The sequence below is a fragment of the Miniopterus schreibersii genome (genome assembly GCF_964146895.1).
Source record: "Miniopterus schreibersii genome assembly, chromosome: 13".
Lineage (NCBI taxonomy): Eukaryota > Metazoa > Chordata > Mammalia > Chiroptera > Miniopteridae > Miniopterus > Miniopterus schreibersii.
This window is the reverse complement of record NC_138113.1, coordinates 56,218,052-56,242,956: the sequence shown is the minus strand read 5'-3', so window position 1 is coordinate 56,242,956 and position 24,905 is coordinate 56,218,052. Positions and strand designations below refer to the sequence as shown.

The window sequence follows — 24,905 nt, the reverse complement described above, 5'->3', positions numbered from 1 at the left end:
AACAAAGGCGGATTGATTCTTTTTAAACCTCCAGCTAACTTAGATCTGGAAGGCCTGGCTCAGACGTGGTCACACACCCCTCACAGTGACAGCACTCAGACCAAGGAACTGACTGGCATATGCTCAGCACTGCCCGGACTGGATCCCCACCGGGCTTTTCTGTCTCACGGTATCATTACACCATAAGGCATCGTCTTGGAAAACTGAGGACCAAAGGGTAACATTGCTACTGCTCCGGAAAGGGAAGCATGCACTGTCCTAGCTCACAGGCTGGCTCGCGCTTTCAGGTGTGCAGCCTGCTTTCCAAGGTGACTTCCAGACGCTGCCCAACTAGAAGCTCTCTTCTTTGCAGAAACACTTACTGACAGGCTTCCAGTGTGCCCTAAATTGCTCAGGCGTTGAGAATACACAGAACGAGACGCCATCTCTGGCCTCGAGGTGCTGTGTCTTGCAGTCCCTCACCCGATGAAGAGAAGGCAGGTCGGAGCAGGATCCACGACAATGGGGAAGCTCTGAGCTGTCAGGTGGCCCCCAAGGCTACCTTCAGTCTCATTAGCTGTATCAGGGGCTCACGTAACTACATCAGGAGCTCACGTAACTACATCAAAGGCAGAGCATTAAATTCCAAGAGAAAGAAAGTTGGGAGAGGGGAATAAAGAGAAAGCAGCGAGGGAGGGAGGGAGAGGGTGTGGTGCTGACCGAGGCTTTTCAATGAGGTGTGAGACAGTTTAGTTCACAAGCCAGCCCACCAGGACGGCACTTCAGACGGCCACGGGGAGCATGCAGAAAGTGTCGCTCGCGCTCAGAACCTCGACAGGCACTCACTGCTCCACGCACAGTGCCGGGTCACTTTATTGCAAGTCATACAACCTCGCTGCAGGCCCTACACAAAGGAAGCTACAGCCGCAGCCGTGGGTACCAGCTCGTCATTGCTTTCAAGTTCGTGATATGTTAATTGCACTTAAAAATTAAATAGGCGGTGAAAGAAAGATACACGTACAGAGACATTCAACAGGAAGTCTGCTCGTGGATTTGCCTTGCTTGATTATAAAAATTCAAAACCATCTTCCCCGCTAGGGTTTCCATAGGGTTTTTCTCCCGCCCTGGGACTGACTAGTACAAAGGATGGAAAGGTTTACACAGACGTGAGCATCACTGAGAAGCACAGAGGGAGCCTTGGCGCGGCCGGGGAGCCAGAGGAAGGAAACGCGGATCTGTGTGGCCAGCGTCACCCGGCGACTCAGATGTCCTTCCCACAGTCAGGGCACAGGATGTCATCCCTCTCGGTGAGGAAGCCCCGGCCCACCAGAGACAGGGAGCACTTCTTGCAGTTGAAGCAGTCGTTGTGCCACTGCCGTTCCTCGAAGGAGATGTACTTTGTGCCGCCGAGTCCTGTTAGAGGAGAAGCGACACGGTGAGGAGCGGAGGAGGGACGGTCGTAGTCAGCCCTGAGGGACGGTGAGGAGGAAAAGGTTGATTTTCTCTGGAATGGCCAGGAAAGACCTCACAGAGGAAGCGCTCTGTGGGCGTGACAGGAGGGGATGGACTTTTTCCGCAGAGGGCCGATCGTGGGGCGAGTGACAGAAGCATGAAGGGAGGGGGCAGGAGCTGGGTAAGGCAGGTCTCGTGAGGCTGGTGGGAGCCGGGGCTGAGAGGAGCCGGGAGCCGCCCACGAAGAGGCAGGGACTGCGGAGAAAACTGTCTTCTATTTTAAACAAAAAAGTAGGAACCCATTTCAATTTGGGTGTTTGACTCTGGTTTGATGACTAACTCCTATCAGATGTTTAAGGTACACTGGCTGCTTATCACAACAGAGCTGTGGTTTGGACTGGCTCTGAGTCCTCGTAAATAAAGTGAAACCAAGTCCATGATTTTCTTAGAGCTGGGATTGATTCGGATGGAATTTAGATCATGAATTCCAATTACCAAGAGTTAGTTCTTCCTGAAATAATGGGTCAGCCTGTCATATTAAAAACAGAACCACCACCCTGACTACTCCATTGGTAACAGAGGTCTCAGCCTACCAGAAGTCTGTAATTTATCGAACGTCAGTTAGTTGCTTTTGTAACTCAACTGGCAAGGCTCACGTTAGGCATTAATCTCTTTCCCTGTGAGGCCTTGGAGCCCACCCTCCCTCAGCTGGACAGTGGCAGGGCTGGGCCTTGGACGCCTCCTGTAACACAAGTGCTAGTGCTCTTTCTAGACCAGCCAGCCCTGCTACACTAGCAACGCTTCCAACCCGCTTCTCCCAAGTATCTTCAGCTTTAAAAGAGAGTTACAATAAATAACCAGTGTCACTAGAATACTGATTTTCTCTAATCCCACGTAAGCACTATGAAAGGCCTACAGACCACAGGACCTAGCCCCGAGGCAGAACACACCAGTGATGGAGGCCAGCGGCCTCAAACTCTTCTGCACACCTGGATCATCTGGAAGCTTCTAGAGCTTGCAGGTCATGGCCAAGTAAGTCACGACCCAGAGGGCAGTGACTTTTAAAGCTCCCCACGTGTTCTGAACGTGCTGCCAAGTTTGAAAACCAGTGGTTAGGGCAACGCTTAGGGACAGGCGCTGCGGGCGAGCGGGAAGACCCAGGTTCGCCTCCTTCCCTACGCTTCCCAGGGCTGCGTTCCTTATAAATCAGAGGCAAGACCCTCCAGCAGCAAAAAGATTACAACTCACTTCATTGTGACACTAGCTTTACGGTGGTCTAGACTGAACCCGCAAGGGCTCCAAGGTTTGCCTATAGTTGTTTTCCTTTCCTATTTTTTTTTTTTTTTTTTTTAGAGAGAGAAAGAAAGAGGGAGAAAGGGGGAGAGAGAGAGAGCGAGAGAGAGAGAGAGAGAGAGAGAGAGAGAGAGAGACATCGATCTGCTGCCTCCTGTGTGCACCCCGACCGGGGATGGAACCTGAGACCTGGGTATGTGCCCTGACCAGGAATCGAACCCAAGACCTTTCAGCGTATAGATGACGCTCAACCAACCAAGCCGCGGAGCCCGGGCTGCACTTGTTCCCCTCCCGGGGCTCTGCCCAGTGGGAAGCCGGGAGCAGCGAGGCAGCCCCAGCGGGTTCACCACCCACACGTCTCCTTTCCCTCCTCAGTCCTGCTCCGCAGGAGATTGTAGATCGGGGCCAGGAGGCGGCTGGCGGGAGGACAAGGGTGATAGTGACAGGAGCTGTGCTGGCAGCCATTCCAGGCTGGAAGCCTCCTGCAGAAGTTCCTCTATGTCCTCGAAATGACAGCAGAGAGGACAAGTGATACATGCGAGATCAGAAGGCAGCCCAGGGGCCGAGTCCTCAGGGCAGGCGGCTGCGCAGGGAGTTCTCACGATTCGTATAAAAGCCACGTGAACACTGAGCCCCTGCTCCTCAGAGCAGCACAGGTTAGGTCCCTGCGAGCCTCTGGCCAGGCTTCGCCGTCAGGGCCTAGCCTCGCTCTGTCTCTCTGTCTCAAGACCTTATTTAATAGGAGGGTGCTGACGAATTGCATCGAGTGTGCGGCCAACGACGCGGTAACTCAAGCCCGAAGGAAGCTCAGTTAACTCGCGAGGCACCTCACAGCTGCCTGGCTCAGCAACCCCAGCACTCGGCACTGTCCTCGGGCCACGCTGGACAGGGCAAGCGCCAACCAAAAGCACAAAACTGCAGAAGACGTTACTAAACGCACCACGAAAAGGACCCTGATTTCCAATGAGTTGCAACAAGAAGGCAGAGCGTCGCCTGCTCCCCCTGAACGGGGAAATGTCTACGTCAGGTGACCTGCATGGTCACCACACCTGTGCGTGCTGAGGGTGGTGCGAGTTCTGGTTCTGGAGGGACAGGTAACTGGGTGAGCAGGCAAGTGTGCAAACGTGAGCTCTGAACGGGGAGGAGTGACTGACAAGTAATAGTGGGTGAGCGGGCGAGTGTGCAAATGTGAGCTCTAAATAATGAGTGACTGAAGTCAGCACCGCTGCTCAGAAGAAGCTGGAAAATATTGATTCAAATTTACTTACAAAAATCATTTAAGTTTTGTTAAAGAAAAAAGTACTCAGGAAGGCTCTATTAGACACTTAACCTAACTCAATCTCGCGCAGATGTTAGGGGCTCTGGCTACAGGTACATTTTAGCTGCAGTTGGGAAGATTTCTGAGCATCGGTCTCTGCACTTCAGACAAGTAACTCTCCTCCTCTGGAGCCAAGTGTTCATTCTGCTTTTCCAGTGGCTCTTCTCAGCGCTACATCCGTAGTAACTACAATGAACACACACGCCTCCCACTTCACGCTGGAAGGGCTTTTACGTGGATTATGTGGCTTTATAAGGCTTTGTAACATTTACTTCCACAGACGTTACTCAAAACGGCATTAAAGGCGAACACACTAGGGCAGCAGACTTCTTTCCCCTGGAAAGGCTGCCGAGGGAAACCCGGTACGTAACTGGCGGTCATCCGACGTCTTCACACAGAAACATTTAAACGCTATGCTTCTCTTCTTTATAACTTCCCGTGGAGATATCTCTGGATTACACGAGACCAGAGAATCAGTGCATATCAGGCGAGTCAGCCGAGTCAGGAGACCTTGGTTCTAGGCCCGGGAAAAGGAACGTCGAACAGTGCAGGGGGTGAGGTGTGCAGCTCCCCGGGGGGCGCTGGCCAGGCCCGTGTGCTGCATGTGTCCGCCACCTGCCACCTTCCCTTGACTCGGATCAGGGGCCTGCCGCAGAGCGGGAGCCCTACATCGTGCGACTTCTCCTGCGCTGTGTAGAGTCTCCCACTCTCCCATTCCAGCCTCGTCACCGATTTGGGTGGCAACACGTGAGCACTGACAAGACTAGTCTCACCAGCCGTCTGCTCCCCACACTGAAGTTCTCGTGTTTCCTAGTTGAGGCCAGTGCCTGGTCTGCCGGCCACCAGCTGTGGACTCTCACCTTGCCCAGCCCTTTGGGGGACATGAAAGAACGACCGAGAAGGTTGTCCGTTGCCCTCACTGGGCCAGGGCCCTGGATGAGGTGGGACAGTCTCTCCAAGGCTCTGTGGAGCAGCTTCGGGAACCAGCATAGCTGCTAAGGTGCAATTCCCCGTGTCCCTGTGCTTCTATGGCTGTCATACACTCACAGACTGCAGTTTTGGAGGTAATTCAACCGCAGCAGAAATAAACCACCTCTTGAGAACAGGCCATTCATAGGTTTTCAGTGACTGGGTGAGTTAGAGGGGACGTTTTAGCTGTGGTAGTGTCCAGGGTAAGGAGGAGGGGAGGGGAGGGGAGGGGAGGGGAGGGGAGGGGAGGGGAGGGGAGGGGAGGGGAGGGGAGGGGAGGGGAGGGGAGGGGAGGGGAGGGGAGGGGAGGGGAGGGGAGGCAGAAAGGCGGACTCAGACCCTCCTGAGGCCTGGAGTCGGGGAGCACAGGCGGACCCCACTTTACGAAGACTCTTTACTGCACTTCACACTCGCTGGGTTTTTTTTTTACAAATCGAAGGCAAGACCCCCCCCCCAGCAGAGTATGACTCACTCTACCGCGCGGGGTCTGGGACCCAATCCACAGTATCTCCAAGGTCTCCCCTTATAAACAGTTCACCTGCGGACCTTCATACCTGGTCAGCCTTCAGAGGCTACGTGGAGAGGGGCAGAGGGCCGCCACCAGAGCGGACCGAGACACTCACCGCTGATGGGGTTGGTGCACCCAGCGCACTTCTTGGCATACAGGTCGCAGAAGCAGTCCAGGCAGTAGGCAAACTCATCCCGGGACGTGAAGCGCTGCCCGGACAGCGGCTTCTTGCAGGCCGTGCACACAAAGCACTCCCTGTGCCAGGGCTGCTCCCGGTAGGTGACCCCTCCGGCGGTGATGGGCTGCGGGGGCAGGGAGGCAAGGGTCAGTTCCCAGGCGGAGGGGCCTGCTCTTAGCCCACTGCCTCCGGGAAGCGTCCAGTATGGTTAAAGGTCCCTGAGAAACTGCTCCTCGACCTCACAGTCCACTGCTGCGGACCTAGCTTCCTGGTGGTGACACAAGCCCGTGGATCTCTGCCCTCCACCCCTCAGAGGACACCGGACTCTTATGACAGTGCAGGTGTCGGGCAGGAGGCGGTGCTGGAGTGTGAAGCCAGGAGCCTGCATGGAGGAGGCAGACCTGAATCCTAATCCTACTCCTCACAGCCCTGGGCCCGTGGCTGGTTGTCTGTAATGACCCCTGTCCCACTCGGTCTAGTCATTGCTGTGGAGGTTAGACACCTTGGGATTGGCTCTGCCGGGCTGCAGGGAAGGAGGGGGCTGCAGGGTGAGGGGCTGCAGGGGAGGAGGGGCTGCAGGGAAGGGGGGCTGCAGGGTGAGGGGCTGCAGGGAAGGGGGGCTGCAGGGAAGGCGGGCTGCAGGGAAGGGGGGCTGCAAGGAAGGAGGGTCTGCAGGGAAGGAGGGGGCTGCAGGGAAGGAGGGGCTGCAGGGAAGGGGGGCTGCAGGGAAGGAGGGGCTGCAGGGAAGGAGGGGCTGCAGGGGAGGAGGGGCTGCAGGGAAGGAGGGGCTGCAGGGAAGGAGGGGCTGCAGGGAAGGAGGGGCTGCAGGGGAGGAGGGGCTGCAGGGAAGGCGGGGGCTCAGGAGAGGAGGGGCTGCAGGGGAGGAGGGGCTGCAGGGGAGGAGGGGCTGCAGGGGAGGAGGGGCTGCAGGAGAGGAGGGGCTGCAGGGAAGGGGGGCTGCAGGGAAGGAGGGGCTGCAGGGAAGGCGGGGGCTCAGGAGAGGAGGGGCTGCAGGGAAGGAGGGGCTGCAGGAGAGGAGGGGCTGCAGGGAAGGCGGGGGCTCAGGAGAGGAGGGGCTGCAGGGAAGGAGGGTCTGCAGGGGAGGAGGGGCTGCAGGGGAGGAGGGGCTGCAGGGAAGGGGGGCTGCAGGGAAGGAGGGGCTGCAGGGAAGGAGGGGCTGCAGGGAAGGAGGGGCTGCAGGGAAGGAGGGGCTGCAGGGGAGGAGGGGCTGCAGGGAAGGAGGGGCTGCAGGGAAGGCGGGGGCTCAGGAGAGGAGGGGCTGCAGGGGAGGAGGGGCTGCAGGGGAGGAGGGGCTGCAGGGAAGGAGGGGCTGCAGGGAAGGGGGGCTGCAGGGAAGGAGGGGCTGCAGGGAAGGGGGGGGCTCAGGAGAGGAGAGGCTGCAGGGAAGGCGGGGGCTCAGGAGAGGAGGGGCTGCAGGGGAGGAGGGGCTGCAGGGAAGGAGGGGCTGCAGGGAAGGAGGGGGCTCAGGAGAGGAGGGGCTGCAGGGGAGGAGGGGCTGCAGGGAAGGTGGGGGCTCAGGAGAGGAGGGGCTGCAGGGGAGGAGGGGCTGCAGGGGAGGAGGGGCTGCAGGGGAGGAGGGGCTGCAGGGGAGGCTGGGGCTGCAGGGAAGGAGGGGCTGCAGGGGAGGAGGGGGCTCAGGAGAGGAGGGGCTGCAGGGAAGGGGGGCTGCAGGGGAGGCTGGGGCTGCAGGGAAGGAGGGGGCTCAGGAGAGGAGGGGCTGCAGGGGAGGAGGGGCTGCAGGAGAGGAGGGGCTGCAGGGAAGGAGGGGCTGCAGGAGAGGAGGGGCTCCAGGGGAGGAGGGGCTGCAGGGAAGGAGGGGCTGCAGGGAAGGAGGGGGCTGCAGGGGAGGAGGGGCTGCAGGGGAGGAGGGGCTGCAGGGAAGGAGGGGAAAACAAGCCCAAAGCCTCCTCCTCTTGTGGTTCTAGAACTCCTGGGAGAAGCCAGATAGACCAGAACGGGTCACCAATACCTCAACTTGATCTACTATTTCCCTTTTTATTGTTGCTTTTCATATCCAGTTAACAGAGGGATGAAGGACAGGGCTGAGGGAGGTATCAGCGGCGTCCGCTGGGTCTCCGGTGGCAGAGCAATGGCCGTGAAGACGGTGAAATGCCTCACGTGGCACTGCGGTGGTGCCTCTCTGAACACTGTATCACCCAGTTCCTCCTCTAGGCCCTACAGGTATTATACCCGTTTCGCAGATGAGTAAACTGAGACCCAGAGAAATTAAATGACTTGCCTGAGAATTCATGGCTCGTTCATGGCAAAGGCAGTACTAGAGTTCAGGGCTTCCTTCTATCCTGTGTTCTCTCCATTAAACCATGAACCGGTAATAATTATCCTCTAAGTGCTCCTCTAAGGCACAGAACTTATGCAAAATATGTTGGACGGCAAGGTACCTACGGGACTACAGAAGGCGCTACGTGTGAGGCTTCCTCCATCCGAGTACACTCCCTCGCCCTCCCCGGCACAGGCTGGCTCTCTGAGAGAATGTCCCCTGAACACCACCCTGGCCCCCACTCCTCAGCTTACTCGGGGAGCCCCCGGCATACACGCTATTGCGACTGCACTTTCCCAAAGCCCACTTGTCAACAGCCTTGAACGTCTGACATCAGAGAACACTTCCACCCAGTCTGTGTCCGTCCCCTCCACCCTCGGTCCCCCGTGCCCAGGGTGCCTATCATGGCGGCAGGAAAGGCTGCTGCTGGCGTGAAGGCTGGCACGTGTCAAACAGCACACACGCACACGCACGTGCACTTGCACACACGCAAACACAGGCGTGCAGCCCAGGCGGCGCGCCTGCATTTCCCCACGTGAAGGGGACAGTGAGCTGGGGAAGGAGGCCAAGGGCAGGGAGCAACTAGGATGAACTTCCCTGGGGTGGAGGTGAGAAAAATGAAACCAAACGGGAGTGAGCAGAGAAGAGGGTCCCCCCTAGGACGGAGTAAGCAGCGGCAGCATGGGGGGAGCAGGGAGAAACGGCCTTCAAAATAATCGTCAAGAAAAAATGGAAATGAGAGAGAAGGGGGGGGTGGGAGAGACCAAAGAAAGCCAGTAACATCTGCCCTTTGAAAGGTGCAGGCAGCCGGGCACTCTAGCCCAGGCTCCTGCAGGGCCCGGCTGGGGAACCGGTGACACAGCCTTGACGGTAACGGGGCAGGAGCCAGTCTGCACGAAGTCCCACAACTGGCACTGCCAGGGCAATGGTGGCGGTGGACAGGCACAGCCCCGCAGGCTGGCGCAGTCCTAGCGGGGTCGGGGCCTGGGTGTGCGTAAGCAGGGACACCGCAGCAAACTAGACCGCACCCCGAAGGGCACAGGTGTTGGGGTGACAGGATAGGGGGAAGGAGATGGCTTCCTACAGCTGCAGGTTCTTTTCCTTGTCTAACCTAAAGGAGCCACAACAGACAGCACGTGCTCGACTGGCAAGTGCACTTGATGACCTGCCCCTGCCCACGGGGCAGGCCTTCCCCTTCCCCCCCACCCTCCCACTAAGTTTAGCCATTGGCTTCTGGCTGCTTGTTTCTTCAAGGAGCGCAGTATGGCAGAGACAACTCTGGGAGAGTAAATTCTTTCTCTTTACCGTCACGTCCTAAGTGAGCCAATGTTTGGGAAGGTCCCGGGAGAAGGAAGGAATAAAGAATTTGTTATGTCCGACCACAGCAGTACTCACGTCTGCAAAGACTAGAACACAGGCCCAACGGGCCCGGTGTGCGAACAGGGTGAGAGAGGCATAGCTCATGCCCTTCGCGTGTCACAGCTGTCACTCCTTCAGAGAGGGCGAGCTGACGGGGCCGTGGCCCAGGCCGACTCGTGGGCAGGCCCACGTAGAATTGGGTACCTTTTTGCACTGCACACACTGCAGGGCGTGTTGCTTCTCGTAGCAGGGCACACAGAAGTTCTGCTCGTCCTTGGGGATGAAGCTCTTGGTGCCGATGGGCTGCTGACAGCGATGGCAGATGAAGCAGGTCTCATGCCAGCTGCTGCCCTTGTATTCCATCTTGCGGGTACCTGTGGTGACAGTCAAGAACAGAGCATGTGGGGACGTGACCGGCTGGGGGTCCCAGCAGTCTGCCCTGAGAACCTGCTCCCATCTCATCTGGTGACCACAGCGAGTGGCTTCTGCCCTCAAAGGCTTGCCTCTAAATGGGGGTAATTTCTGTGTGGCAGGGAGGTGGCCCCTTGCTGTTCACCCAGCTCCTGGAACAACAGCTGTATGCACTCAGTATGTTTGTGCGCACGTGACATGAAATAACATTCTTGTCTCTCCCAGCATCACGAAGTACGAAGAGAAATCGGCACAGTGCAGACTAACCCTATGGAACGTGAATTCTGGAGCAGAGGGTATTTCTCCGTTGCTTTTTCAGAGGGAGTGGAAGCGAAAGAGAGAAACAGCGATGTGAGAGACACATCAACTGGTTGCCTCCCGCACGCGCACTGGCCAGGGCTGGGGATTGAGCCTGCAACTGAGGTATAAGCCCTTGGCTGCAATCGAACCTGGAACCCTTCAGTCTGTGGGCCGACACTCTAACCACTGAGCCACACCAGCCAGGGCAACCACTTACTCTTTTAACCTCTGACCTCCCCTCTGATCAAGCAGCCTAGGATGTCAATGAATACAGGGATCCCAAGCAAGACCATGTAACTTCGTTCTTGGTGTCTTCTGAGCTAAGTCTCATATCAACACCAGTGCTCGGGAAAGGGTCCTGTCCCTAGCAGGGGATCCAGTGGACACTTCCAGCCCAGAGCGGGTGGGGGTGGGGAGGGTGCACATCTGAGAGGCGCCACTTACACAGACCTGCAAAAGCACTGAAAAACATTGCCAGCAGGGGGCAGCAAAGTCCCTTCTAACAGAATCTGCACGTTAGGCCAATTCTCCAGAAGGGAGCGTCTTTCTCCGATTCAAATAAGCAAGTGAGGACCCAGAAGCCTGGCAAAGGGTGAGTGACCCACGAGCCTGTTCCGAGGCTGTGGTGCTTCTGCACACGGCCTCAGCGTCCCTTAGACGAGCTGGTGAGCCCTCGCACTGTGGGGTGTCACACAAGCCCGAAAATGGCACGAAACTGACTTCCAGGGGGCGTGGGCCCAGAGGGTGACTTTTCATTTAGAACAGGCCTCTTGTCCTAGCTGTCTACATCCCAAAGCTCGCCGATGTTCTGTGCTGCTATGCACCTTGCCGTGGCTGTAGCACTTTTAAAAAATCAAACCAAAGCAAGGAAGCAAGTGCTGCGATGACCCTGCGTTTGCCGTTTCTTCCTTGCTTTTGCAGACACCAGGCTTTCCCCACCCTGCCCGTGGTGCCCAGCCTGTGTCCAGCAGTGACCTTTCTGACTTTTCTACTTGTTGAAATCCACATCCTTCAAGCCTGCTCAAATGTGACATCCCCAGGTGTCCCTTTCCTGACTCCCTGCTCTTGGCACGTTCCTCCATCACAGCAGGTTTCAGCCAGGCTTCTCCAACATTTCCACCTAAAAATCCTTAATGACAGGCCACAGGGAGATGCATGCCCCTGAGCGTGGGGAAGGGGGTACTCTTAGAGAGTGGTCTGAGCACCCCTTGCTCCAGCCTTCTACAATCATGAACGTCTTGGAAATCTCAAAAATGTTAGGAAGATTTCACAGACTATTCTAAGATATACTTATGTTTGTCTTCACTTAAATGCCAGTTATTTAACGTTTTGCTTCCTGATCTCGGAATCACGCCAAGATTCTGAGAAGTTGTAGTTTTTCCCATAGACTCTGTCGCTTCTGTCTGAGCACAACAGCTAGACATCCCTGTGGCCTACAGGCCAGTCTCCCCAAGGACTCACTCCTGCAGGGCAGGGCCCAAGTCTTGCTCCCAGTTCCACGCTGTCAGCTGACTGCCGTGTCTTCACACAGATGGCACCTTCTGCTCACTCGGATCAAGCTTAAGTGTCATCCCCTGGACTGTCCCCACCCCCCAGGGCAGCCCAAGTGTCCTCTGTCCTTTCCCCTCTCCCACCTTGCTCCTGGAGCTGGCCTCACTTGGCGAGAGCAGCAGGAACCGGGCCCTGGGCTGTGTGCGCCCACTGGGCACAGAGCAAATATCTGCCAGGCTGCAGAGGTGGAGCCAATGTTCGGCTTCATTGTTTTCTGAACCCCAGACAACAGCAAGTGAGGTGTCCTCAGCACAGGGAGAACCAGCAACTGGACACCTTCACCTCTCTTTGCCTGCACCCTTCAGGGAAGTGGGCCCGCCTTCGCTGCTGTCCCCTTCACAGGGGCCCTTGTCCCACCTGGGGCGCACTATGCCCTGGCCTCTCTTGGCCTCAGTGTTGGCGTCTGTGGCATGAGGGTGAAGCTGTCCATCTGAAGGGCCATGTGCAGGCTGACAGGGCCCTGTGAGCAGTTGAGGCCGTGCCCTGCATCTGCTCAGTCGGCGGGCCTGTGCTTGTGTTGTGATCACCGCACAGCATTTTCCACCACGGAGCCTGAAATCTAGAAGGCTGCGCCACAGCTTCCCCATTCCCTAACAGCAGGGCCTGTGCACCGATGGAAAGTGTGATGGTCAACTTGTCCGAGCCATGAGGCCCAGCTGTTTGGTTGTGCACCAGTCTGATGTTGCTGTGAAGGTACTTTACAGATGTGATTAACTCTTCAATCAGTAGGCTTTGAATAAAGCAGATGACTCTTCTCCAAATGTGGGTGGGCCTTGTCTTATCAGTTGAAGGCCTTAAGAGGAAAGCCTGAGCTTTCCTTGAGTAGAAAATTCCTCTCAAGATGCAAGAGAAAAGCCCCGCCTGAGTCCAGCCCGCTGCTCCGAGAGGTTCAGACTCAAGGCCGAATGTCAACTCAGACCTGAGTCTCCAGTCTGTCCTGGGGGCCTCGGATCTGCCAGCCCCCCAATTGTATTCCTTACTGTAAATGTCTCTCTCTGTTTCTCTAGAGAGAAATTCAAATACCCAGGAAACATGTTTGTTTTTATGTCAGGGTTGGTGTTAATGTCTTGAATGGCCCCTGGACTGAGGCTATAAAATAACTTCTAGGAATCACTGTAGACAAACTTCTGAGACTTGGGTCTTCTCCCCACACCTTGTCAGAAAGGGATGTTGCCTCAGAACCATGAAGCAGGAGACCAGAGATGAACTCTGCTGGTTCGTAACCTTTCCTGAGGACAGAACACAGGGAAGGAGCACCAAGGGGAGGGAGAGGCCAGGATGGACACTGCGGTGGGAACAAAACCAGCCCAGCCCAAACCTCCTGGGGCCTGTTTACCACTCGACAAAGACGGGACAAAGCTGGAGAGGCGCTAGGAGCCGGTGGAGGCGCAGGCTGGCACTGACAGAAGGGCTCTTGCAGGCGGCACAGAGGAGATCAGCTCCATCTTGTGGCATCGGCCAGGCTGTTTTGAATTTAAGTAGCTCGGACTGGTGGTGGGGCCTGGGGACGTCACACAGCTACTGAGGAGCACAGCCTCCTGACGTGTGCGCGTCCAGTGCAGCCGCAGGAATGCCGAGCTGTGTCACTGGGGGTGTCCCCACTGCTGCTCTGTACTCCTGTCAGCCGGGCTGTGCGTGCCACACCGAAGGTCACCTGTGTGTCCTCTGTTTCTCCACCTTCAGAAGTCAGCAGTGTCCACACCGTGAGTTCCCTGCCCGCTCCAGAAGGTGGCTCAGTGCAGTGCAGCCTGGCCGGACCGACCCTGGCTCGGCCACCAACTGTAGCCTGGGGTGCTCACTTATCTCTGGTTTCTTCACTGGTGAGCTGAGAAAGGCGAACCTGAAGGTCATTTAAGCTGAAAATCGTCAATGCTTTCACAATTTCGTGTCTGTGATTTAGCATAGTTCTCACTCAACGTGCCCGAGCTGGGGCATTCTTTAATAGCTGCCAGCACCCTGTCGCCAGTGCACCACGAACTCCCTCCTGGGAGAGCTCGGCTGTTCCCATGGGCTCAGGGCAACCTCTGCAGATGTGACGCACGACTGTATGCCTCCCACCGGTCCCAGGAGCGCCTGGCGTGACCTACAAGGCCTGGGACTTCCTCCTTTGGGTCTCCCCCTCCCCCTAGAAAGACTCCCATCCTGACCTGGTCCAGGCAGGGTGATGAAGGGGGAGGAACTGGAGAAGCAGAGGGGCCCACAGGGTTTACTTGCAAAAGGGCAGAACACTGCTGAGCAAGTGCAAACAATCAAACCCACAAATCTTGCAGGGACAAGACCAGCGGGTGGCCCAGGAGGGTGGTGGGCAGGGGGAGGACTCCAGGGAGGGGTGAAGCCAGAGCTGTGAAGCAGAGATGGAAACAGGATTTAAAGCAGTCTGCTGACACCCATGGAGCCTCCCCTGGGCTCTGGTGTGGAAACCTAGTAAAGATTTAACTTGTGTTTCAATTACTCAGTGGTCCTCACTGTGGCAGGACTGTGGTCTCTGCCCATGACTCCCATGGGACAGGACGGGACAGTGGGTCACCTGCTGGGAGGGTGTGGGCTTCCGTTTGCATTCCCACTGTCTCCACATCTGGGCCCCTAGGTGCCAACATGTGCAGTGTTAACATAATTTTGTAGCAGTCTTCCCTCCCATACTTTCCCACGGGGAGCTGCCGGAGGTCCGGCGGGGCTGTGGGGACGTTGCCTGGCTTTTGTTCCTGGTGATAGCTGTCACCCGGCCTTTGTTCCTGGTGATAGCTGTCCCAGTTATCCATAAGATGCACTGACCAGGGAAACGTAACAGCAGTAGGAACCATCCGACTGAAGACCTAATTATGTCCCTGCCTTCTTTAAAGTTATGATTTCTTAGGCCCATATATCTTCCTAAAATAACACTTCCCGCACGCCGGCCTCTTGCTCAGGACTCTTTAGGATCTCCATTGCCAAAAAACGGAGCAAACCAAAAATAAAACAAACTCCAGAGCTTGGCAGTCAGTCCCACCAAGGAGTCCGAGTCTAACTCTGAATCATCTCTGTAGCCTTGGTCACTTCCCATCGCTGTGACCCCAGCTACTGTATGAGGCAGCATTACTCAGCTGACCGCCTTAAAAATTTTAAAAATTAGCGCTCAATCTATTGAGGTAACAAACTCAAAACTCTCAGCTCAAGTTCATATGACACACCTGTTACTGCATTCATGAATACAAATTTCAAAACTTATTTTTAAGGGGCCTTGAGTTTGGTTCTGCTTGTAAATGTGGTGAACTGAACGCCTTTAAACTACTCTTGAAAATTCAACACGTTTAACTTTAAAGTTCCTCAACTAACAAGCTGCGCCTCAAGCTCTTAAGTAATTGTTTTTGAAACAAATTAAGCTTCTGAACATGGGGATCATACCTCAAATGTCCAGATGTTCATCAATGAAGAAATTTTCAATTTAAAATCACAAGCCTAAATCGCTTATTCAGTGTACTTTAAGTCAGAATCTCGAGCTTAATTTACTCTTTAGACTAACCTTTTTAACTCCACACATACTTTATCAGATTATTTCACACAACATTATTGCTCTGGGTTAGATCCTCTTACTGTGCCTGCCCTTGGTTCTGAACCTTCCTAGGGCTACAGGATGGGTACCTCCTACACCAGCAGCCTGGGGGATGACCCCGGTCCCAGCCCCAGCCCCAGCCGTCGGAGGGCCCGCTGTCTGCCCGAGCCTGGTTCCACAGTCGCTCTGTCCACCCTCCTGACTGGCCTCAGAGCCTTGGGGCCCTGGGACCAAATTACAGTCCCAAGTCCTACACTCCTTGTGGCACCCTCGTGGCACTCAGCATGCTGTCCACGAGACTGGGCTCCAGGCCTCATTACTGCCCCGCCCTCTTCTGCTGCGTAAGGCCACACGCCCTGGCGACATTCACCGGACAGAGTTCTCTGGTTTATGCAGGTCTCTGGCAGGGATGCCAGATGAAAGGTCCCAATGGGACAGACACTAGAAAGTTAGCTGAAATTCGGACTTAACTGGGAGTTCTGTGTTCTCATTGGCTAAGCCTGCCAAGTCTGCCTTACGGGTCGTGTGGAGGGTGTCACTGGCTGTGCATGGCCCATGCCACGTGTGTACCTTTCTCTTGGTCATCTAGGGTCTGCCCTTCACAGGGGTCACTCTCCTTGCCCTCATTTCTGTGTCTCACAAGGTTTATTTTTAAAATGTCAAATGTATTTGTTCACTTTAGTTCTAAAAATGAAACATTCCTCTGTCTTGCTAAAAAACCAACCAAAATAAACCACCTTCCTCCTAAAACCTTCCACAGGCAAGCCCTCGGCCTCTGACTTGGCTGCAGTCAAGTCTGGGTTGCTCTAGAGCAGGGGTGGGGAACATTTTTTTCTGCCAAGGGCCATTTGGATATTTATAACAAAATTATTGGGCCATACAAAATTATAAACTTAAAAATTATCCTGGCCTGGCCAGTGTGCTCAATGGTTGAGCATCGACCTAGGATCCAGGAGATCCAGGTTCGATTCCCCTTCAGGCCACATGCCCAGGTTTCGGGCTCAATCCCCAGCAGGGGGCGTGCAGGAGGCAGCCGATCAATGACTCTCTCTCATCATTGATGTTTCTCTCTCTCTTTCCATCTTCCTTCCTCTCTCTGAAATCAATAAAATATATTTTAAAAAAATTAGCCTGCTGTATTTGGTCAAACATTTAATTAACTCACCCTTGATGGGATGGCTGGAACTGCTTCTCTTTGGTGAAGCCTTGGCAGGGCCAGACCAAATGATTTCGAGAGCCAGACATTCCCCACCCCTGCTCTAGAAGGTAGTGTTCGTCTGTCCAGAATGTAAGCTCCACGCGGGTGGAGGACAGGACACCTCTCCACTCACTAATCTATGAACACCTCCAGCGTCTGGAGGACACAAGGCATATGTGCTGCAATGACCGGAGTACAGACTCAGCAAGCAGAAGGGAAGAGGGAAGGCGCGCTCTGGGTGCCACAGGGTGAAGGGGGCATCTGACCTGGCATGATGGTCCTCTTGCACTCCTGGCACTTGGACGAGTACTCATGGGAGTAGCAGTCCGTGCAGAGCAGCTGGTCCTCCTTGGCGGCGAAGGGCTTGTCCACCAGTGAGCCCTTGCAACGCGAGCAGTGGAAACAGGCCTCGTGCCAGTGTCGGTCCTTGTAGGACAAGTCCTGCAGACCCAGAGCACACGAGAAAGTCAGAGGGCAGGAGGGGCCCAGAGCTGCGCGATCTGCCCACTGTCGAGGGGGCCTGGTGCAAATCTGTGAGGCAAACGGAGTAAAGGGGGCCGAGGGCGGGGGCATTCCTGGACCATGACCTTCACCTAGTGCTCAAATGAGTAAGGTTAAGGCTGCTTTCCTCTTGCTGCATTTTGGAGCGACCGTTTAGACGTGTGTGTGTGTGTGTGTGTGTGTGTGTGTGTGTGTGTGTGAGAGAGGGGGGGGGGCTTTGACAAACGAATGGGTTTCCCTTAGGTATCATCTATAAGAAAGAGACAAAAAACATGAAAGTCAACGCTTCTCACTGGACACAGCCTCTGGAGCTGCAGGAGTCCCCGGATCCAGAGGGAGCTCAGCAGAACCAGCCACGACAGCGGGATCACTGTGATGACTGGCAGAAGGACGCTTCGGTGGCGGGAATTTCAGGAAGGAGCCCCCAGCACAGGGCCTGGTTTAACTGGTGGAAAGTATCAGGAGACATCCCAGAGTGTGGAAGCCCCACAGAGGGAGGATCTGGGTGTTGGGCTCCAAGGACAGGCCAGGGCACGATGGGGGGGCCTTCCGGGCCAGGCTGGACCAGGAAGACCCTTTAAGGTGCATCCCGTTTAAGTTTATCCTGGGGGCAGTGGAGGGTGACATGCTAAGATTGTGTGTGACAGGGTAGATGAGAACAGGGAAAGTAGGGGAGGAGAGAGTGGAGGTGGAAACCCGCAGAAGGTCCCTGCAGGGAAGCAGGGGCTGGTGGTCTGGTCTGTGGAAAGAGTGAACAGGGAACAGATGGGACAGGCACTGAGAAGACGGGACCCATGCTTTTCAGCAAAGGGTGAAAGAGAAATGAACCCAGGAGAGAAAACTGTGCAGACTCTACGCCACCCTTGGACTTGCCTGAAGAATAAGAAATCTTCTCATACTTGTGTTGTTAAAATGGCTTTTGGCATTTTGAAAGTACCGATACGAAATTAAAATAACCTGCTTACATCCAGTTTTATCTTAAAATGGGATTATTTTTCTACTGTTCCTGGTATTCCCAGCTCTGACCCAGAACCATCATCCATTTATTAATGAGGCAGAAACTGAATCTGAGGCGTCTGCAGGGTCTCCTGGGCCGGCTTCCAGCTCTCAGGTGCCCTGCAAGCCGGGGCTGCTCGCACCGGCCGGGCCAAGAGCATCCTCCCCGCTATGTTACCGAAACCCGAGTCTAAGCTGGAGCGATGCCGAGTGTCGGATGTGAAAACACGCATCCTGGACTTGATTGGAAGGACCTAAATAAAACACCAGCTCACTCGAACCCAAACCAGACAAACAGTTCTCTTTCGCGGAAATACCGCTGTGTTCAAGTTTCCCCAGAACCTGGACCCAAACTACAGCCATCTGATTTGGTGATCTCTTTGCACGCTGTTTTAATTCAGGGAATTAAAAACATATCATTGTTGCATGCCTACGGACACAGCTGAGTAACTGTGAAGGGGTGTGCCCCGTGCAGCTCCCTCGGGTCCATCCTGCCAGCAGCTGCCTTTCAGGACCTCCGGAGGCAGAATCCCGGCTGATGCGGGACCATAAGGAATGGAGGTGAGGCAGCATAGGATTTCCTCCATGCGGGACTTCCTGGGCTTGTTTCTGTGAGGCTGGCTCTCCCCTGAGCCCCAGCAGCCCTGGGGATCAGGATCCTCCGAGCTGGGCACACTGCCTCTCCGGACCAGGGGATGGCACACTGAGATGCCCACCCTCTTCATCATCTGTGAACCCAACCTAGGGCCTACGGCCTGGGGGCAGGGGCTGTCCTATCTCTTGAATTTCTAACCTCAAGTACTTTTGGAAAATTGGGGAAAGACCACCATCTGCACTTTTTTACTGGTTATTTTGACAAATGAAGAAGGCAGAAACTGCGTTACTTTGTGTTAATAATAGTACACGCAAGCTCATTACAAGCGGCACAGCCCAAACTCTGCGTCCATCCCTCCCTCCGAAGACATCGTCAGTGTTCTCTTTCTGGGACACCAGGGACCGTAATGACGGCCATGCTGTGAGGTCAGGGCCGTGCAGCCCTGCATGGGAAATATCACTGAAGCCCAGAGAGGCTCAGCCACCCGCCCACAGCCATACCAGCGGCATGTTGCCGGGCCAGGGTTCAAGCTCAGGTCCTCCTGATGCAAAGCTCTTTCCAGTGGACACAGCAGGTGAAACCTGGTAGGCTCTGTGTTGCTCTTCGCTTTCAAAAACTGCACCCCTAATAAGAGCTGTGTGTATGCACTGAAAAAATCAGAAACAGGACTGTATTTTTAACCAAATGAACGCAGTTTCTCATCACCTTGGTTTAGATTTTCAACAAGGTGAACTAAACCCTTCAGGCCTGTCTAGTAGGAGCAGTAACCGCCCGATTGAAGGGGAGCTACAGGTTCAGATCAAGCTGTCACGGCTGTCCAGCTGACTGGAATAAGGGCATTTGCAATTTTTTGGGGATGGAAAACAGTATGGCAGTTCCTCAAAAATTAAAAATAGAATTGCCATAGGATCCGGCACTTCCCCATCTGGACGGGGGCCTGCGAGAATGAAAGCGGGGACCTGTTCACAGCAGCATCAGTCACACCAACCAAGAGGTAGACACTGCCCTGTCCACCGACGGATGAGCACATGTATGAACACTACAGGAAAGGAAGGGAATCCTGACACACGCTGCAACACGGGCGAACCCTGAGCCAGACACAAAGACAGACACTATGATTCCGCTCTCACGCGACCCCTAGAGCAGCCACTGAGAGCGGGAGGCAGGGCGGTGGCTGCCAAGGGCTGGGGGGCGGGACTGAGAGCGGGCGTTTAACGGGTACAGTTAACGAGCGGTCTGGAGACCTGCGGCCCAGCACGGCACTGCACCGCGCTGCACGGCACCAGGGTTAGGAAGGCACGTTTTATACTAGGCGTATTCTCCCACAACTTGAAAAATTAATTAACTTTTGATTGTTGCATAGCAGGAGAAAAACACTTTTTCAGAAGTAAGCCGGGTCCCCTCCCCGCCGACCGGTCACCCCGTGAAGGCCTGCCGTTGTGGAAAAGCTGCATCTCCGTGTTCATGAACCTCGCCTGCCTTCGGGAGGAGCCCAGAGGAGCAGGGCGAGGGCAGGAGCCAAGGCCAGAGGCCGGAGGATGACAATGGCTTCCCAGAGACTTTCCAGTGCTGCCCCAGGAGTAAGCACCACACAGTCGGGGTTACAGGCTGTTAGTGAAAAGAGAAAGGAAAGGAAGTGCGAGGTTGAGGACATTTGCCTGCTGGGGCTGCCACGTGGGAGCAGAGCTGGCAGACGTCATCACCGTCATCACCGTCTCCACCCTGGTAAGCAAGTCCCCGGAGCAGGAAAGAGCCGCTATAAAACGCTCACGTACTTCAGAAGCACCAAGAAACGCATTTTTCCTACGGCCAACGTGTGCGGCATAAAAACACAACAGCTGCTGTTTACGGCTGATTTACTGATGTGACCTTTGGCACTAGGAAGTGTCCCTCTAAACATCTATTGACAAGTCTTTACTTGACCTTAAGCATCAACACAAGCCGTCCAGACCGAAAGGCTCTGCTTCCTGCGGCCACCCCTGCTCCTGGAATGCAGGCCAGGGGGCCTTCCTCCACATGCCTGACTTACTGAAGTCCAAGCGTGGTGGAGCCATTCCACCTGGGCTCCGCCGAGAGCCCGCCCTGCCCTCCAGGCCGGTGGGGAGGCTGCCTGGGCGCCTCTCATCCCCCCACCTCCCCCTGGTGCCTCCTCAGTTGCCCAGGGTTGAGCTCTCCGGGAACTCCCTTCCTGGGCGTCATAACACACTCGCACAATTCCTCTCCTCGTCTACCCCTCTCTCTGCCACGTGCACACACACATCTTTCTGCATTAACACAAACTAGTTCCTGAATTGTTCATTCAAGGATGTTTGCTAATTTTCAAACCTTCCGACAAAATATTTTCCCTGAAAATAAATATCGACCTATGACCATGCTCTTAAGTTTCATGGTTTGCAATAAATACACTCTTTAAACGAGCTTGTGTCCCTGTTGATAGTGGGTCCTCTGGGAATATAATCCTCCCCCTTGCACCATTCCAGCTTCAGAGACAGTGGTCAGCTTTCTGGCCAACGACATCTGAGCGCCGCTGCACGCAGGCAGGTGGGCGGCCCGAGTCCCTCCCCCCACGCCTGCTGCAGCCCCAGTGCCCTCTGGACACCAGGGCAGGTATTTGAAACACCCGATGTATTTCATCCTACTGCTAGAACTCCAGGCTCTGGATTCAGATCCTACCTAACATGGCGATGGGCAAGACATTTAACCTCCCTCTGCCTCCGATTTCTCACCTGTGAAGTAGCAGGAACAGCAGCTACCCCCGGCTGCAAAGACTGAACAAGTTAATGAGTTACTGCATGTAAAGCATTTTAACACACGAGTTTTAAGTTAAGCAGACACACCAAGCACATATAGCTTGGTTTACTGTAACTGCTCGATTAATGTTAGCATTAGCTTTTGTTCAGATCACAGCTAATGAAAACAGGTGCCTGGAAGCATCACTGGCTGAATTACAGGTACTCAAAGATAACAACCTGGACCCCGACTTCCTCACCTGGCCCTCCCACGCTAGTAACTAACACCGCTTTCGCAGATGCTTTTGATTTCCTCAGTCCTTTTAAATCTAACATTCCTTTTCTGAATTCCTTCTTATCTGTTTTGAGCCATGCAGTACCCTGTGATAGAAGGTTTTATTCTTATTTTGTACATGAGCAAACTTGTGACGATGCTAAAGGCCCGTGAACCACGTTTTCTACGGCACTGGCCGGCAATGGTCGGACAGAACCGGGCATGTTTTTCTCACGGTCGTTGCTGGCAACGAGGAATCTTTGCACGCTGGTCCCAGCATGCCTGCCCAGCCTGGCTCTGCTCCTGTCCCCCTGCAGCCCCAACGCCCTGCCCAGGCTGGCCCTGGCCTTCGAAGGCCCTTCCCCTCCTCTCCTCCAACAGGCACCCCCCCAGCCGTGAGCCCAGCTGAAATGGCACTGCCCGTGACTGCCCATGAGGCTGCCGGCCCAGGGAAGCCACACAGGCTCATGAAACCACAGCACTGGGAAGAGCAATGCCACCGGCCTCCTTCAGATCATACATGGAAACCACCTGACCAGTGACACTACCAGCTTTCTCCGTGACTCTTCCTTGGGCTCTCAGCTTGTGCTTTATTTAGAAAGTCTCAGTTAAGGTAAGAAATTCATGTCACAGCTTCCCCCTGGACCCACTCCTCAAGAAAGCCCACAATACGTAGGAAGTGAGAAGAGACTTTATGGCAAGAGGGAGGAAGTAGAGGCTGCTGGCTTTGGCTTTTAGGGAAGGTGGGGCTTCTGGCCAACACAGTATCCTCCTCGGAGACTCCGTGTGAGGCAGGATTTCAGGTGCACGACTCCCAGGAGCAGAGAGGTGACAGGAAAGGCCACAGGCGGGCCGAGAAGCCAGGTGGCAGCAGTGGACTCGTGCCTGGCCGGGCCTCCAGGCCACACTCTGAATGTGTCCCTGTGAAGACGCGGTGGCCCTTTCCCTCCAGTGTCCCCACTCCACACAGGTTACTTCCGGTCCTCTGTGGCAAGAACCTTGCCCAGCCCTGTCAGCCCCGTGACATACGGCACACACCGTGCGGGAGGTGAGTGTCAGAGACGCTCTCAGGGGCCAGAGGCGCCGCACAGGTTCCCTGACGGACCTTCGAGAACTTTAAAATGTCCTAAACACCCTGGTACTAAAGTCTTCTGGAGAGAGAGGGAGGAAGAAAAAAAAAAAAGGAAAGGGCCTTTTGTACAGCCCAGGAAAAGCAGCAGCAGTAATCTTGTGCTCACAGAAATGTCATAAATCGCAGTAAAACGTTGATAAACAAAGTGAGATTAGGCCTAACGCTTCCTGTTAGATTTTCTATTTTTCCATCCGAGAACCATTCCTAATATGGTTCTGCTTGGCCTTGAATGTGCCCTCTGGAGACTTCAGCTGAGCCATGGGGTGGAGCAAGTGTCCTGGAGGGACCCCCCGCACCCCCCAGACCTCAGCTCACTGCAGGTGGCGTGGGCTGCAGACTGAAGCTGGCCGGGCGCTGGCACCGCTCGCCCTTCCCCCTGGGCTGACGGGGGGTCAGCTGCTGTTTCCCAAAGCGACCCTCCTCACACACACAGGGTCCCGCTTTGTAAGTGGATTCCCAGCGTCGGCCATGCTCAGCCTCTGCAAAGATGATCTGTGCTTTTGATGGTCAGGTTATGGGTTTTCAAAGGCATGTTCTTTCAGGTCCTGAAACAAAGGTCGGGAAGGGCAGGTGAGGGCAGAGGTGAGGGCCCCTCCTCTGTGGCGCACTGTCCGTCTGTGTCAGCGCAGTTACCTCCCCTGGGCTGGGCGGCCCTGTGTCCAGACCTGAGAACCAAGGCTCAAGTCTGGCTCAAGTCCCGCCTCGGTGGGCACAATGTCCTGCTGAACGGCGGGTGTGCCTTGTAGGTGACCCTTTGGTTTTCAAGGACTGAGAGGTCCTTACGTTACCCATCAGGTCATCTTTGTTCCCAATTCTGAGACTCCTGCTTTACTCAGCTCCCTTCAGATGTTTCTCTTACAGGAAGATGTTAAATACATAAAGATATTTTTAGTGCTCGTTGCAAACTCTGTGGGTAAATTACATGGAAACTCTAGAAAGGTGATTCACTCATTAAGCAGTTAAAAATCACTGCAACAAATAAAAGGAGTCAGGGTGGCGAGCTGGACTGTGAACCTGTCTGAACAGTTGCTCTTCTCGGAGAACGGCCCGAGGGCAGGCAGCCTGTGTCCCTCCCGGAGGCAGGAAGAAGGGGTCGAAGCATGTGCTTCTGTCCCCAGCCTGGGTCAGGAATCCTCTGAGAGCGTACCGGGGACCTCGAGATTTAACCTGGACGTGCAAGCACCTCAGTCTCCTGTTTCATTCCCTTGGGGACTTTCTGCCCAAAGGCCTCAGACATCTTCTGTCCTTTCAGAACTTTCCAAACGTTAAATGAGAAACTTTTATAGCTTCATGGGTAGACTCGGGCCACTGTGATCATCCATTCAATGTTTCCCATTTAATTAATTAGGAAACGGGAAAGAGCGTTCTAGAAACGAGTTGAGTATCACTTCTGCAGCACAGTCATGGCCACCTGAAGGGCCAGCAGAAGGCAGGAGCCCTTTGCTGAGGTCCCTGACAGAGGGTGGCGGCTCTGACCCACAGGACGGACCCGAGTCCCACAGAGAGCATCCCGCCTGAGGCTGCGCAAGCCTGGTGGCAGCACTTGGGTCAGGAACCACCCCACCTGGGCTTTAATTCTAACTCAAGTGCCTCTCAACCCTGTAACCCAGCAAGACCCCCGCCTCTCAGCCTCAGTGGCTGCTTCTCTATAAAATGGCATGAAAAAGCCCTTCCGTATGGGCTGTTATAAGAAGTTGAGATGGTGCAATTAACGCATTTTCCCAGTGTCCGGAGCAAAGAAATCACTCAGTGCGTGGCACTTTTATGACAACTATTGCAAGCTATCCCCGAATGCTAGTCTTAGACCCACAGGTGGATTTTCATTCATTGCTATGTCTTCTTCCCAGAAGCTTTTAGGGCACATGTGAGGGTCCGGTAGCCTATCTGACTTCATGACCCTGATCACGGAGACATGGAAAATCAAAGTCTGAGCTGGGCATGTGGCCTGGAGTTTGCTAAAGTCACTGGTTTGATACATGCATGATATTTACAGCCGTCTCTGGAGCTCCTGGCCAGCCCATCTCTTCTTTACTTTCTAGAATTTTTGAAGCCCAGATCTTAGGGAGATAAATCCACTCACAAAAAAACCTGTAGTCAGGCTAAAAAACTGCTTTTTACTAGTGTCCACAGGAACAGCGTAATGTGAGAGGATTAAGAAATTTTATTTGTGTTACCTGTTCTCTCTTAACACTACTTTCAGGGACAATTTCTTCTTGTTAATCCTCACATGAGGATACTTTTTCCACTGTTTTTCTGAGAGAGTAGAAGGGAAGGAGGGCAAGCAAGAGAAAGAGAGAAAAACATCGATGTGAAAGAGACACAACAACTGGTCAC

At 54.7% G+C, this 24,905-nt stretch overlaps 1 protein-coding gene across 2 annotated transcripts in view; it reads right to left on the bottom strand.

The window, feature by feature from the left end:
• Nucleotides 1-834: 834 nt before the first annotated feature.
• The window catches only part of FHL2 (four and a half LIM domains 2), a 68,546-nt gene continuing 44,475 nt past the window's right edge, over nt 835-24,905 (bottom strand). For both annotated transcript variants that reach the window (XM_081157122.1, XM_081157123.1), the window contains exons 3-6: nt 16,611-16,785; nt 9,560-9,729; nt 5,635-5,821; nt 835-1,392 (exon numbers count right to left, since the gene is read on the bottom strand). In XM_081157122.1, coding sequence (XP_081013248.1) covers nt 1,241-1,392; nt 5,635-5,821; nt 9,560-9,729; nt 16,611-16,785 — 684 coding nt within the window. In that variant the 3' untranslated portion in view covers nt 835-1,240. The remainder of the gene's footprint in view (nt 1,393-5,634; nt 5,822-9,559; nt 9,730-16,610; nt 16,786-24,905) is intronic.